General features: G+C 40.2%; 1 protein-coding gene across 2 annotated transcripts in view; it reads left to right on the top strand.

The window, feature by feature from the left end:
- Positions 1 to 13,914, top strand: part of CDH8 (cadherin 8) — a 473,060-nt gene that overhangs the window by 315,344 nt on the left and 143,802 nt on the right. For both annotated transcript variants that reach the window (XM_073582889.1, XM_073582899.1), the window contains exon 6: positions 4,404 to 4,591. In XM_073582889.1, the coding sequence (XP_073438990.1) occupies positions 4,404 to 4,591 (188 nt within the window). The remainder of the gene's footprint in view (positions 1 to 4,403; positions 4,592 to 13,914) is intronic.

The raw sequence follows: 13,914 nt of genomic DNA, 5'->3' as shown, positions 1-13,914 counted from the left end.
TGCCCAACTTTTTAAGGAAATAAAACTGTAAAGAGAACAGAGCGAATAAGACGAGAGGGTGATAGAGGAGAAAAAAAACACAAGAGTATGTGCTCACTTCAATGAGAAAGGACAAAAAAAGACCACACCAAGTGAGGGGTGAGAAGTAAGTTTTTTTATATATATAAATTCCTTGGATAGACATACCACTGGTTGAGGACCTAGGCTTCAAAGAGCTCAGACTAGTGTTGGGCGAGTAGCATTGTTGCTCAGGTCTCCCCGAGCATGCTTGGGTGATCTCCGAGTATTTTTGGCGTGCTCGGAGATTTAGTTTTCGTCGTCTCAGCTGCATGATTTGCGACTTGTAGACAAGCTGAATACATGTGGGAATTCCCTTACAGGCAGGCATTCCACACATGTGTTCAAGCTGTCTAGCAGTCGCAAATCATACTGCTGAGGCCATGAAAACTAAATCTCTGAGCATGCCACAATACTCGGAGACCACCCGAGAATGCTCGGGAAGACCCGAGCAACGATGCTACTCGCCCATCACTAGTAGAGACCCACTTACCACTTACATTATCTACAGAAATTTCTGTGACTAATTTTCATGATTTTCGTGGCCCTTATCCTAGATTGAAGTGTCAGATTTCCAAAATCAGAAACATATGAGCAGTGTCAAAGGGGGCTAACACTTTCAATTGAACACTTGAATTTTAGGAATGATGACTGTATATTTCACCTGTGTTGCGTTTTACTGGCAACCAAAAGATTATTTTGACTAGTTTTTTTCTCTTTAAAGACTAGAATTCGTAGAAGAATTCTTATATTTTAATTGCACCGGCAGAAGAATGAATGAATGAATCGGCAAATGTGAAATTATTCTTTACTTTGCTTTGTAACACATCTTGGTCAAAACAGAATAACACATGCAAATAAGCTGCCATACTGTTCATTATCAAATATATTAATAGTGTCTAATGGCTCCAAATTAAAGTTCCCACTCTCTAATTATCTCAGAGGTTTTTTAATATTAGGCATCAATGATCTTCACGCTGGGTTTAGTCTTGTAGCCAAGTCAGATACTTTTACCCATAGAATTGAGTTGCTCACAGTTGGGGGTTGCTGCGCGTCTCGTCTTGTGTTCTTAGCGGTCTTAAGAAGCTTGTTTGCACTTTATCTCCAGATGTTCTATTATTAGATGGCAAAGTCAAGCCGACTCCTAGTCAACTCTGAAATACAAGTTTTAGGAGAACACTAAATCTTTCTTAATTGGACAGCGCAAAAATTTCACGCAGAATATACACCCAATCTTTAATTAGGTTCTGCAGAGAGATTTAGGAGAACTGAGGAAGGGGGAGGTGATTGCTCCATCAGTGCATTAAAGGGTTTTCGGAAAACATAGGCCATTATTCAGTCATGTAAGGAGCGTGCCAGAGGGCATCGGTGCATGCTTGGTAATTGGATTTTGTCAGAAGACATTGCATGATTGTAAATGCAAAGAAAACACAACTCATGAGTGCAACATATTGAACAAACAGGAAAATAACCAAAGAAAAAGAAGAGAAGCCTACATAGTCAGCGTAAAGAAGGCATAGTGTAACAATTATACCATAAGGGTGGATAAAAAGTGCAATCGTTAGGAATATACTTTACGGCTATTGTGATTTTATGGCAAAGAATTCCCGTGAACCTATAGACGAAGTTATGTGCATGTTGAGGATGGCAGCTGAATCTTGTATTTACCAGCTGCTTAATTAACATGCTGCTGTTAAATCTCGCATCGGGCTCCTGGGATGAAGACCTGGGTCGTAGTACATCTGTGTCATAGAACATACTGATGAGGTAGAGAAACTAGAAAGGACAAAAAAGAGCAATATGGTCTTACCTTGGTGTAAGATTGGATAGACGTGCATAATTGTTCTCACTTGGCCAGGTTGTGTGCTCACAACCCCTGAAAAAAAGTTTAGGCTGCTGCAGGAATCATTAAAAAAACGGAAATAAATGGGTAAACCTGTAATGCCATCAAAGGATGATGAGAAGACAGAAATCCAAGGTGTGTGGTTATTAGTCAACGGCACGCGTTTCAAAGTTTCAAACGTCTTCATCAGGACACGACGGTTTGTCCTGATGAAGATATTTGAAACTTTGAAACCCGTTGACTAATAAACCGTATATTTTGCATTTCTGTCTTCTCATCCTTTGACGGCAGCGCAGGTTAACCCATTTGTTTCCGTTTCCTTACATACTGATGAGAGCACAGTAAAATACAGATGATGACTAAAGGTGCCAAAAGCAAGGAATGGGAGAGAAATGAATTTCAAGGTTATAGATGAAGGTTATCTCCACAGCTGAATGGCACATCAACGCTGGAACGCTCACATATTCAGGTGAAAAAATAATTACTCCAAAAACTTTTAATGATTTTACTTGAAGGCACAGTTCTTGGTGATTGTCAATATAGGTCAAGACTTTTAGAGGGTTTAGGTGCAGATTCTTGGTGGTTGCAATCTACGGTAGGTGCCAACTCTTAGTGGTTGCAATATAGGTTCAGACTCTTATTGTTTGAAAAATAGATATGGATTGTTGATGGTTGCAATATAGGTGCAGACACTTAGTGGTTGCAATATAGATAAATACTCCTAGTGGTTGCAATATAGGTACAGTCTCGCTTTGTAATATGGGTGCCGGCTCCTGATGATTGCAATACAGGTTGATATAAAGTAGGCATTAGCTTTCTCTAAATGGTTACAATATTGGTACAGACTCTTTGTGGTAACAATAGACATAAAAACAATACAATCTCTAGGTGGATACAATATAGATACAGACTTGATAGTTACAATATAGGTAAAGACTCTTAGTGATTGCAATATACTGATTCAAGTTAAGTACAGACTCTGGTGGTTTTAACATAGGCAAAGGCTACATAACGGCCACGTGATGTGCTGCTATTAGCATCCCTGGGGGAGTGGGGCCCTAGGCAAATGCCTAGTTTGCCTGCCCCTAACGCCATCCTTAAATCATAACCGGATAAACGGAGCAACCAGAAACCTTTTATTTATCAGAAACAATCAAAATATTTATGAATTTGCTTCCAAGGTTTCAAAAAGTTTCTTTTAAGTTAATTCAAGAAGAATAAGATTCGATACGCATAAGTAACTATTATTTAGGCAAAGGTTAAATAGGCGAAGGCATCTGGCAGCAGCATTCTATATTGATTATCCGTGCCAAGGAAATGAAGAAAGAACAGCAAGCCTGGCCCAGTAAATCTACATCTGGGCTGATCAATGGAAGCGTGGAAAACAGATATTTACATTTGGTCTTTCCCTTAAGATTACTATATACCAAACGCCGTCTAGAAAGCTCTTCTAGTAGAAGAGATCATTTTCAGATTTTTCAGCATTTTCTATTGCTAATGATACTTTACTGGTGTGAAATATTGTTTTGAAAAACATGAACATTTTTAAGTAAAGAAAACACAATGAAAATTTTGAAAGTGTTTACTATTTTAAGAAATTAATCGGTTGTTCCCGTCTTCATAAATGGGCAGTGCTTGGAAATAGAAGCGATTTTGCAATTTGCAGCTTATTAAAATTTTCAACAGTTCTTGAGATATTAACACTATTATATACAGCTCATTAGCTTGGAGACCGAACATCGATGCTAGACAACTGAACATGCGCAGTGCTTACAAGCTGTTTTCTATGAAGCTTGTAAACACTTTTTTTAAGCTAGCCCAGATCACTGAATCATGCTATTGCCTCCTAAACCAGGGGAGTGGGGCCCTAGGCAAATGCTTAGTTTGCCTGCCCCTAACGCCATCCTTTTGGCTGTTGGTGGTTACGATGCTCAAACTTTAAACATAAGCAAGCAGTGAAATAGTGGGTCAGCAATATGTCATTTCTTGCTTGCCATGTTCCTCCTGTGGTTATTCCCCATCATGGATTAACTCAAATGATTTGCTACTCAGCAAAACAATCAGCAGTCTTTCTGGTAATTATGTTTAGCCTCTAAACTTGGCCGCTTGCACTATACATGGCGCTGACAATTAGCAGCTCATGCCCAGCTCGCTTGATCTCAGTATTTTTCGCCCAGCTTGGAACTCCAGCAATTTTTAATCTGCTCGACTGTCTGAGCTTTCTTTTCTTACTAAGACTGTACTGCTATTTTTTCACACTTTCGCCTGGTCCCAGCTCTCCATCTGATTTCAGCAGCAGCCTGGTTTTCATAGAAAATGGTCCTCCTCTTATCAGAAATGGTTGAGGGCCATTTAATGCGTTCAATAATTTCACCTCTGATCCAATTTATCTCAGTAGGTTAAAACTCACGTTTGAGAAGCTCCATTAATTAGAGGCAGAGCTAATGTGAGGAACTGATTGCATTAACTTTAATTGTAATGTTTTCTCTCCCTTCTTTGTAAGGTCAGTATCAGTTTGCAATCCCAGAAGACATTGCTATTGGTGATCCAGTTGGAAGAGTGAGGGCAAACGACCGAGACATTGGAGACAATGCTAAATCGTCATTTGACATAATTGATGGTGATGGGAGGGACATGTTTGAAATCACGACAGACTCCCAGACGCAGGATGGTGTCCTCCGCCTACGAAAGGTAGCGTGTCTATAAACATTATTATATACAGATAAAATATTTATGGTGAATCTCAAGTATATACATATTTTTTTAATTACGAGTTGAATGTAATAAACATACGGTAATAATAAATTATCACCAAATGTACTTTTCAAGGTCTTATGATTTTGGATAATGAAACCCAAAGTTCTAATAAATTTAACCTAAGTGGGCCAACATTAGCAACAGGTTGGTTAGGCAAGACCAAAGCAGTGGCCCATTAAGCTTGAGGAGTCCATGGCGATCTGGATAAGCATAATAGTGATGTGTCCTTTCTTATCGTTCTGCTTGGTTTAATATATCCCAAGATCACTGGCATAACTAGAGTCTGATGGGCCCTGGTTCAAAATTTGAACTGGATTACCCCTGCATTTTGGTAAGATGTATGGGCTCTTGTAGCATTTTAAATCCTGTAAGGATGTATGTGTTGCTCCTGCTCAACCTTTATGTAGTAATGGATCCTTCCAGGTTTGTATGTCCTCCATCCTGGGAACATCATTGTATAAATCCTTCATCTTGGTATATATATCCATCATCCTGAACCCCTTCATGTTAAAATGTCCCACATCCTGGTATATATGTCCTCCACCCTGGGCCCTTTCCTTGTATATATGTCCCCATCTTGGTATATTTGACTTTCATCCTGGGCTCATCCCATTGTAAATATGTCCTCCACCACAGGTCCCTTTCAGGTATATATGTCCTTCTTCCTGGACACACCCTGGTATACATGTCCCTCATTCTGATATATATCCCACGCGCATGGTTACATTCCCACGAAGAGTGGTGTCCTCTTCTGCAGTCGGCGCAGAAGTCATTAGCTTACTTCAGCGTGCAAGTGACAGGCAGCGCATTACATTACTTCCATGCGCAGCCAGTGTCTTGCATGCTGACATCAGCTGCTAGCCTCCGATTAGCTGGCAGCATGTATTGTCGTACAGGACCCAGCAGGACACACATACAGTTGAAATATGCGCTGGCTGGCTTCGGTGGGCCCCCTTCACCTTTGGGCCCAGTGTGTGACTCCCTAAGATGTGAGACGCAAGATGAACAGGTTTAAAAAAATAAAATTTCAAGATATCTCTCCCAATATATATGTAAACTAGAGATGGTGCAAGTTGATTTGCAGGATCTGGGCCAGCAGCCAGGTCGGTAATCTGTGGCCATTGGAAGAGAGCCCTTGAGCTACTTCCTAAGGCCGGGATCACACATGCGAGAGACTTGGACGAGTCTCGCATCTTTATACCCGGCACTCGAGATCGGAGCGTGTGGCTGCATGTATTTCTATGCAGCCGCACGCTCTGATCCGAGTGCTGGTGGCAGTGCCGGGTATCAAGATGCAAGACTCGTCCGAGTTTCTCACATGTGTGATCCCGGCCTAACTTCATGCATAAACGACTTTTCTTTTGATTATTCTGACTGGCGCAATGTCACATGTGCAATATTCTGCAACTATGATGTCACGCATGGCCAGCTAATCAAAAGAGGTGTCGGGGATGTTGTCAAGTAAGAAACGGTTCCCTTTAGGCAACAGCAGACTAATAATGTGGCCCCAGGACCAATTTGCATAATTTCTAGTTTATAATATATGTCTATATGCAGCCACATAATGAATGTAGTATGAGTTGCAGGTTGAAATGGATTTTGCTAGCATATTGTGATAATGTATCGAATTGAATAGGTATTATTAAAACATGAGTCTATAAAAAAGTTTTTGGAAAGGTAAGGGTGAGCAGTGAGCACATCTTAACATGTTGTAAAGTCAACAGCAGCGCCATTATGACTGTCAACCAGAAACCCACATACATCTAGAGCTGGCCCTGATTCTTCTCTTTGTAGAACTCAGTTTACCTTAGCCATATTCTATTATGATGGATTCATGCTGTTCCATTCACTGGACTGTTAATGGTGTGAAACAATGGACCTCCGATAATCATGTACATGGACTACAGTACTTATGTTAGTACCAGCATAAGACTTAAAGGGTTTCCTGCTACATTTATTGCATTTATAAATATAGGACCTCCATTACTTTGTAGAATAAAGGGGTTATGGTGGTTTTGTAAGAATCGTGCCTCTCAAGTTCTTCCTGTTTACTGTGATCTACTTCAATCAGGTGACAACAGTCTCTTAAATGATAGCAATTACCTGATGTCAAGGTTGGGTCGTGAAAATTTTTTAAAGAGGTATTCTCATCTTGCATAATGTATTTATGGCAAATTGAATAGATATGTCTGATAGATGTGGACCTACCTCTAAATGTCCGATAGATGTGCTCCTACCTCTAAATGTCTAAGAGATGCAGACCTACCTTTAAATGTTTGATACATATGGACCTACCTATAAAAGTCTGACAGACACGGACCCACCTCTAAATGTCTGATAGATGCAGGCCTACCTCTAAATGATTGATACATGCAGACCCACCTTTAACTGTCTGATAGATGCAGACCTACATCTTAATATCTGATAGATGCGGATCTAACTTTAAGTGTCTGATAGATGAAGACCCACCACTAAATGTTTGATATATGCAGACCTACCTTTAAATATCTGATAGATGCAGACCTACCTCTTAATGTTTGATAGATGCAGACCTACCTCTTAATATTTGACAGATGCAGACCTACTTTTAAATGTCTGATAGTTGTAGGCCCACCTATAAGTGTCTGATAGATGCAGGCCCACTGCTAAATGTCTGATAGATGTGTGCTCACCTCTAAATGTCTGAAAGATGCGGACCTACTTCTAAATGTGTGATAGATGAAGGCCCACCACTAAATGTCTGATAGATGAGCGTCCAGCTCTAAATGTATGATAGATGTGGACCTACCTCTTAACATCTGATAGATGAAGGCCCACCTGTATGTGTCTGACAGATGCAGACCTACTTCTAAATGTGTGATAGATGAAGGCCCACCACTAAATGTCTGATAGATGAGTGTCCAGCTCTAAATGTATGATAGATGTGGACCTACCTCTTAACATCTGATAGATGAAGGCCCACCTGTATGTGTCTGACAGATGCAGTCCTACCTCTTAATGTCTGATAGATGCAGACCTACCTCTTAATATTTGACTGATGTGGACCTACCTTTAAATGTCTGATAGTTGTAGGCCCACCTATAAGTGTCTTATAGATGCAGGCCCACTGCTAAATGTCTGATAGATGCGGGTCCAGCTCTAAATGTATGAGAGATGCGGACCTACCTCTAAACGTCTGATAGATGAAGGCCCACCTATAAATATCTGATTGATACCTCTAGGACCCACATCTGTATCTAGAATGGGGTTCTGTCTGTTGAATAATTTGCTGTGAACAGAAAGGCAATTTAATTTTTTCAAGTCGCTTCCATGTGAGGTCAGAGGACACAAGTGCAGATCACGTCTCTCAGACTTTTATGGCATCTCCTGTGGACACGTCATAAATTACTAAGATGGGAACACTCTTTTATTGTAAAGTCTGTGACAAAAGAAAAGAACTGCTTTAAAAAAAAAAAATATGACTCAATGCCCATAATACCGTATATAAAGTCTTATATAGATTAATGGAATGGACTCGAAGAATAAGAAGTTTCTTCTATTGATCTACATAAATGATTTGCATAATTTATTTTTCTATGAATATTTCATATTGCTTCTATGATTACTGATAGACTGGACATTCAAAATTGAAATTGCAGGGGTAACCTCTCTTTCCATTGGCCGGTCTTATCATTAGACGTACCGTGTGTATACAAACACAATCTGGAGAGCTGCAAAACACTATCAGAGAAAGAGGAGCTGTATACCTGGAGAGATAAACCAAGAACATAAATCTAGCGGTCCAGGAAAGGAGCTGTAGGCTACAGAAGGTTAGTAAGCATACACATTCCCTAAATCACTGCAGAAGGATCATTACACAGTCAGGTTAAAACAAAGGACCTTCCCTGGTTGATATTCAATAGGAATACATGGTAGTCTGCAATCTATCAAGCTCAATAAATTATTCCTTGTGTTTTTGCTACTTTCACAAAGGTTTAACCGAGGCACTCCTATCATTAAGTTAATAATTACCTGCTCGGAGACATGTTCATTTTAGCATTCCGTAACACCTTTTCTTTTAATTAATGTCGTACTATAGTTCAATATAAATAAGGCTCAAGTAGCAGAATGCATGTAGAGGTCACACTTCCTTGTGTTATGTTTTGGCCGCTAAGCATCTTGTGGGTACAAAGGGTGGGTATTAAATATTTACTCATCGCCCATCCTTGTACACCATTCCATTTGATGTTTAAGTGCATTCTATAGTAAATCATTTTATATTATCACTAGCTGAAGAGCCCGGCATTGCCCGGGTATAGTAACTAACTGTGGTTAGTGATAGCAAATTATAATGATTATATTGCACATAAATTGTCGCTGTATGTCATCTTCTCCTGCATATAGTGTATATCTGTGAGTCATCTCCTCCTGTATATAGTATATTCCTATGTGTCATCTCCTGTATCTATATATATACAAAGCTGAGTGTATGTGTGTATGTATGTGTATCGACGATGATGTCATAGTGGTTGCAGTGGCGATGATGATGTTGTTTAATGGTTTCCATGGCAACTATGATGTCATAATAGTTGCCATGGCGATGAAGATGTCATAATAGGTTGCATGGTGACGGTTATGTCATAATGGTTGCCATGGAGACGATGATGTCATAATAGGTCGCTATGGCGATGATGATGTCAGAATGGTTGCCATGGCGAAGATTATGTCATAATGGGTATATGGGCATGGAACTATGGGATGGATAATGTGTGATGGGTATATGGGCACAGGACTAAGGGATGGCGGATATGTATGATTGGTATATGGGCACAGGACTATGGGATGGAGGATGTATGATGGATATATGAGCATGGGAGAATGGGATGGCAGATATGTATGATGGGTATATGGGCTCAGGACTATGGGATGGAGGATGTATGATGGGTATATGGGCATGGGACTATGGGATGGAGAATGTGTGATGGGTATATGGGCACAGGACTAAGGGATGGCGGATATGTATGATGGGTATATGGGCACAGGACTATGGGATGGAGGATGTATGATGGATATATGAGCATGGGAGAATGGGATGGCAGATATGTATGATGGGTATATGGGCTCAGGACTATGGGATGGAGGATGTATGATGGGTATATGAGCATGGGAGAATGGGATGGTGGATATATATGATGGGTATATGGGCACGGGACTATGGGATGGAGGATATGTATAAAGGGTATATGGGCACTGGGCTGTAGGATGGATTATAATCATTAGTATTTGTTATAACTAACCACAGTTAGTTACTATGCTCGGGCAATGCCAGGCTCTTCAGCTAGTATAGTATATACCTGTGTGTCATCTCCTCCTGTATATAGTATATAACTATGTCATCTCCTCCTGTATCTAGAATATACTTGCATGTCATCTCCCCTGTATGTAGTATATACCTGTATGTTATCTCCTCCTGTATACAGTATATACCTGTATGTCATCTCCACTGTACGGTATATAGTATATACCTGTATATCATCTCTCCTGTATACAGTATATACATGTATGTCATCTCTGCTGTATAAAGTATATATCTGTATGTCATATCCTCCTGTATATAGTATATACCTGTGTGTCATCTCCTCCTGTTTATAATATATACCTGTATGTCATCTCTCCTGTATACAGTATATACCTGTATACAGTATACACCTTTGTGTCATCTCTCTTGTATACAGTATGTTCCTGTATGTCATCTCCCCAGTATACAGTATATACCTTTGTCAGCTCCCCCTGTATACAGTATATACCTGTGTGCCATCTCCTCCTGTATATAGTATATACCAGTATGTCTTCTACTCCTGTATATAGTATCTACCTGTATGTCATCTCCACTGTATATAGTATATACCTGTATGTCATCTCTCCTGTATACAGTATATACCTGTATACAGTATATACAGTGGGGCAAAAAAGTATTTAGTCAGTCAGCAATAGTGCAAGTTCCACCACTTAAAAAGATGAGAGGCGTCTGTAATTTACATCATAGGTAGACCTCAACTATGGGAGACAAACTGAGAAAAAAAAATCCAGAAAATCACATTGTCTGTTTTTTTTTTCATTTTATTTGCATATTATGGTGGAAAATAAGTATTTGGTCAGAAACAAGCAATCAAGATTTCTGGCTCTCACAGACCTGTAACTTCTTCTTTAAGAGGCTCCTCTGTCTTCCACTCATTACCTGTAGTAATGGCACCTGTTTAAACTTGTTATCAGTATAAAAAGACACCTGTGCACACCCTCAAACAGTCTGACTCCAAACTCCACTATGGTGAAGACCAAAGAGCTGTCAAAGGACACCAGAAACAAAATTGTAGCCCTGCACCAGGCTGGGAAGACTGAATCTGCAATAGCCAACCAGCTTGGAGTGAAGAAATCAACTGTGGGAGCAATAATTAGAAAATGGAAGACATACAAGACCACTGATAATCTCCCTCAATCTGGTGCTCCACGCAAAATCCCACCCCGTGGGGTCAGAATGATCACAAGAACGGTGAGCAAAAATCCCAGAACCACGCGGGGGGACCTAGTGAATGAACTGCAGAGAGCTGGGACCAATGTAACAAGGCCTACCATAAGTAACACACTACGCCACCATGGACTCAGATCCTGCAGTGCCAGACGTGTCCCACTGCTTAAGCCTGTACATGTCCGGGCCCGTCTGAAGTTTGCTAGAGAGCATTTGGATGATCCAGAGGAGTTTTGGGAGAATGTCCTATGGTCTGATGAAACCAAACTGGAACTGTTTGGTAGAAACACAACTTGTCGTGTTTGGAGGAAAAAGAATACTGAGTTGCATCCATCAAACACCATACCTACTGTAAAGCATGGTGGTGGAAACATCATGCTTTGGGGCTGTTTCTCTGCAAAGGGGCCAGGACGACTGATCCGGGTACATGAAAGAATGAATGGGGCCATGTATCGTGAGATTTTGAGTGCAAACCTCCTTCCATCAGCAAGGGCATTGATGATGAAACGTGGCTGGGTCTTTCAACATGACAATGATCTAAAGCACACCGCCAGGGCAACGAAGGAGTGGCTTCGTAAGAAGCATTTCAAGGTCCTGGAGTGGCCTAGCCAATCTCCAGATCTCAACCCTATAGAAAACCTTTGGAGGGAGTTGAAAGTCCGTGTTGCCAAGCGAAAAGCCAAAAACATCACTGCTCTAGAGGAGATCTGCATGGAGGAATGGGCCAACATACCAACAACAGTGTGTGGCAACCTTGTGAAGACTTACAGAAAACGTTTGACCTCTGTCATTGCCAACAAAGGATATATCACAAAGTATTGAGATGAAATTTTGTTTCTGACCAAATACTTATTTTCCACCATAATATGCAAATAAAATGAAAAAAAAAACAGACAATGTGATTTTCTGGATTTTTTTTTCTCAGTTTGTCTCCCATAGTTGAGGTCTACCTATGATGTAAATTACAGACGCCTCTCATCTTTTTAAGTGGTGGAACTTGCACTATTGCTGACTGACTAAATACTTTTTTGCCCCACTCTACCTTTGTGTCATTTCCCTTGTATACAGTATATACCTGTATGTCATCTCCCCTGTTTACATTATATACCTTTATGTCATCTCCCCCTGTATACACCTGTGTGTCATCTCCCTTGTTTACAGTATGTGTACCTGTATGCCATCTCCCCTGTGTATAATATATACCTGTATGTCATCTCCCCCTGTATATAGTATATACTTGTAGGTCATCTCCTCCTGTATATAGTGTTTACCTGTATGTCATCTCCCCTTTGTATAGTGTATAACTGTGTGTCATCTCCTCTGTATATAGCATATACCGGTGTGTCATCTCCTCTGTATATACCTGTATGTCATATTTTCCTGTATATAGAATATACTTGTATGTCATCTCCCCTGTAAGTAGTATATACCTGTATGTCATCTCCTCCTGTATATAGTATATACCTGTGTGTCATCTCCTCATGTATATAGTATATACCTGTATGTCATCTCCTCCTGTATATAGTATATACCTGTATGTCATCTCCTCCTGTATATAGTCTGTACACGGTGGAGGCACAGTGCCCCCACAGCACAGAGCAATTCAGGGCGGCTCCACCCCTGAATGTAATACCATTTAGTTAGAAATTGTAAAAAAGGACTAATTTAGAGTGGTATTAGTTGTAGCTCTTTAAATAAGTTTAAAGCAAACCAGGCATTGTCAGGTTGATGCTGTTACACTGATGAAAATGGTACCTGGGTTGGAGAAATCCATCTTATGTTTCTTTTTTTAATCTGTGTTTGAATTTTTAAGTTAATTAGGATGCTTCATGCCAGACAAAGGAGTTCCTGATTCTGGGCTCCCCCTGCAGTCTGTGTCAGAGGGTGGTCTGTGTCTGCACGGTAATAAATTGTGCTATTTACAGCTTTACAGAAGGACAATAACACCATCAAAATAATAAGAATAATAGGCCTCAGTTACCTCAACTGTCTACAAGGTAAACTGTTGCTCATAGCAACCAATCACCGCTCAGCTTTCATCTTTTAAACAGCTCTGGGGAAATGAAAGCTTGCAATAGGCAACACAGTCAGTATAACCTGTTGTGTTCAAGATGTGCCAATGAAATATATAGATATATATATATATTAGATGTTTATTTTTTGTATATATATATTAGATATTTATTATACATGGCCTTGCGTGTGGAGTGAGTGTGGCTATGTGGAGTGGGGGGGCTATGTGGAATGGGGGGGCTATGTGGAGTGGGCGTGGCTTGATACACACACATGCACTCATTTTTATATATAAAGATTATTATCAATGAAAAGCAAATTTGTTGAAGTTCGAATTTGTTCCTTCGCTTACATTTGGCCAGGAAATTTGATTTTAGTTGAATTTATTCAATGTGAATTTAATGTGCCTTATTATGCTCTGGAGCCTTTTGTGGCCCTGATGTAGGGGTTAAAAATGTATGCTTACAATTACAATCAACTGTCTCGCTGGCACAACCCCCAGCATAATCATTTTCTTCATGTGCTCATTTCTAGCTTTTATGAAAGATGATATCCTCTTCCATGTTTTCCTGTTCTTTTTGGAAGATTAAATCCTCTTCAATGTCTTCCTGGTGTTTCTAGCAGGTGATATACTCTTTCACATCTCCCTGGTCTTCCTAGCAGATGATATCCTCTTCCAAGTCTTTTTGGTGTTCCTAGCAGATGATATCCTCTTCTGTCTGCATAGTCTTACTAGCAG

The sequence above is a fragment of the Dendrobates tinctorius genome, unplaced genomic scaffold (assembly GCF_039654945.1).
Source record: "Dendrobates tinctorius isolate UK_male_01 unplaced genomic scaffold, ASM3965494v1 ptg000009l, whole genome shotgun sequence".
Classification (NCBI taxonomy): Eukaryota; Metazoa; Chordata; class Amphibia; order Anura; family Dendrobatidae; genus Dendrobates; species Dendrobates tinctorius.
This window is presented reverse-complemented; position numbering and strand designations above follow the sequence as displayed.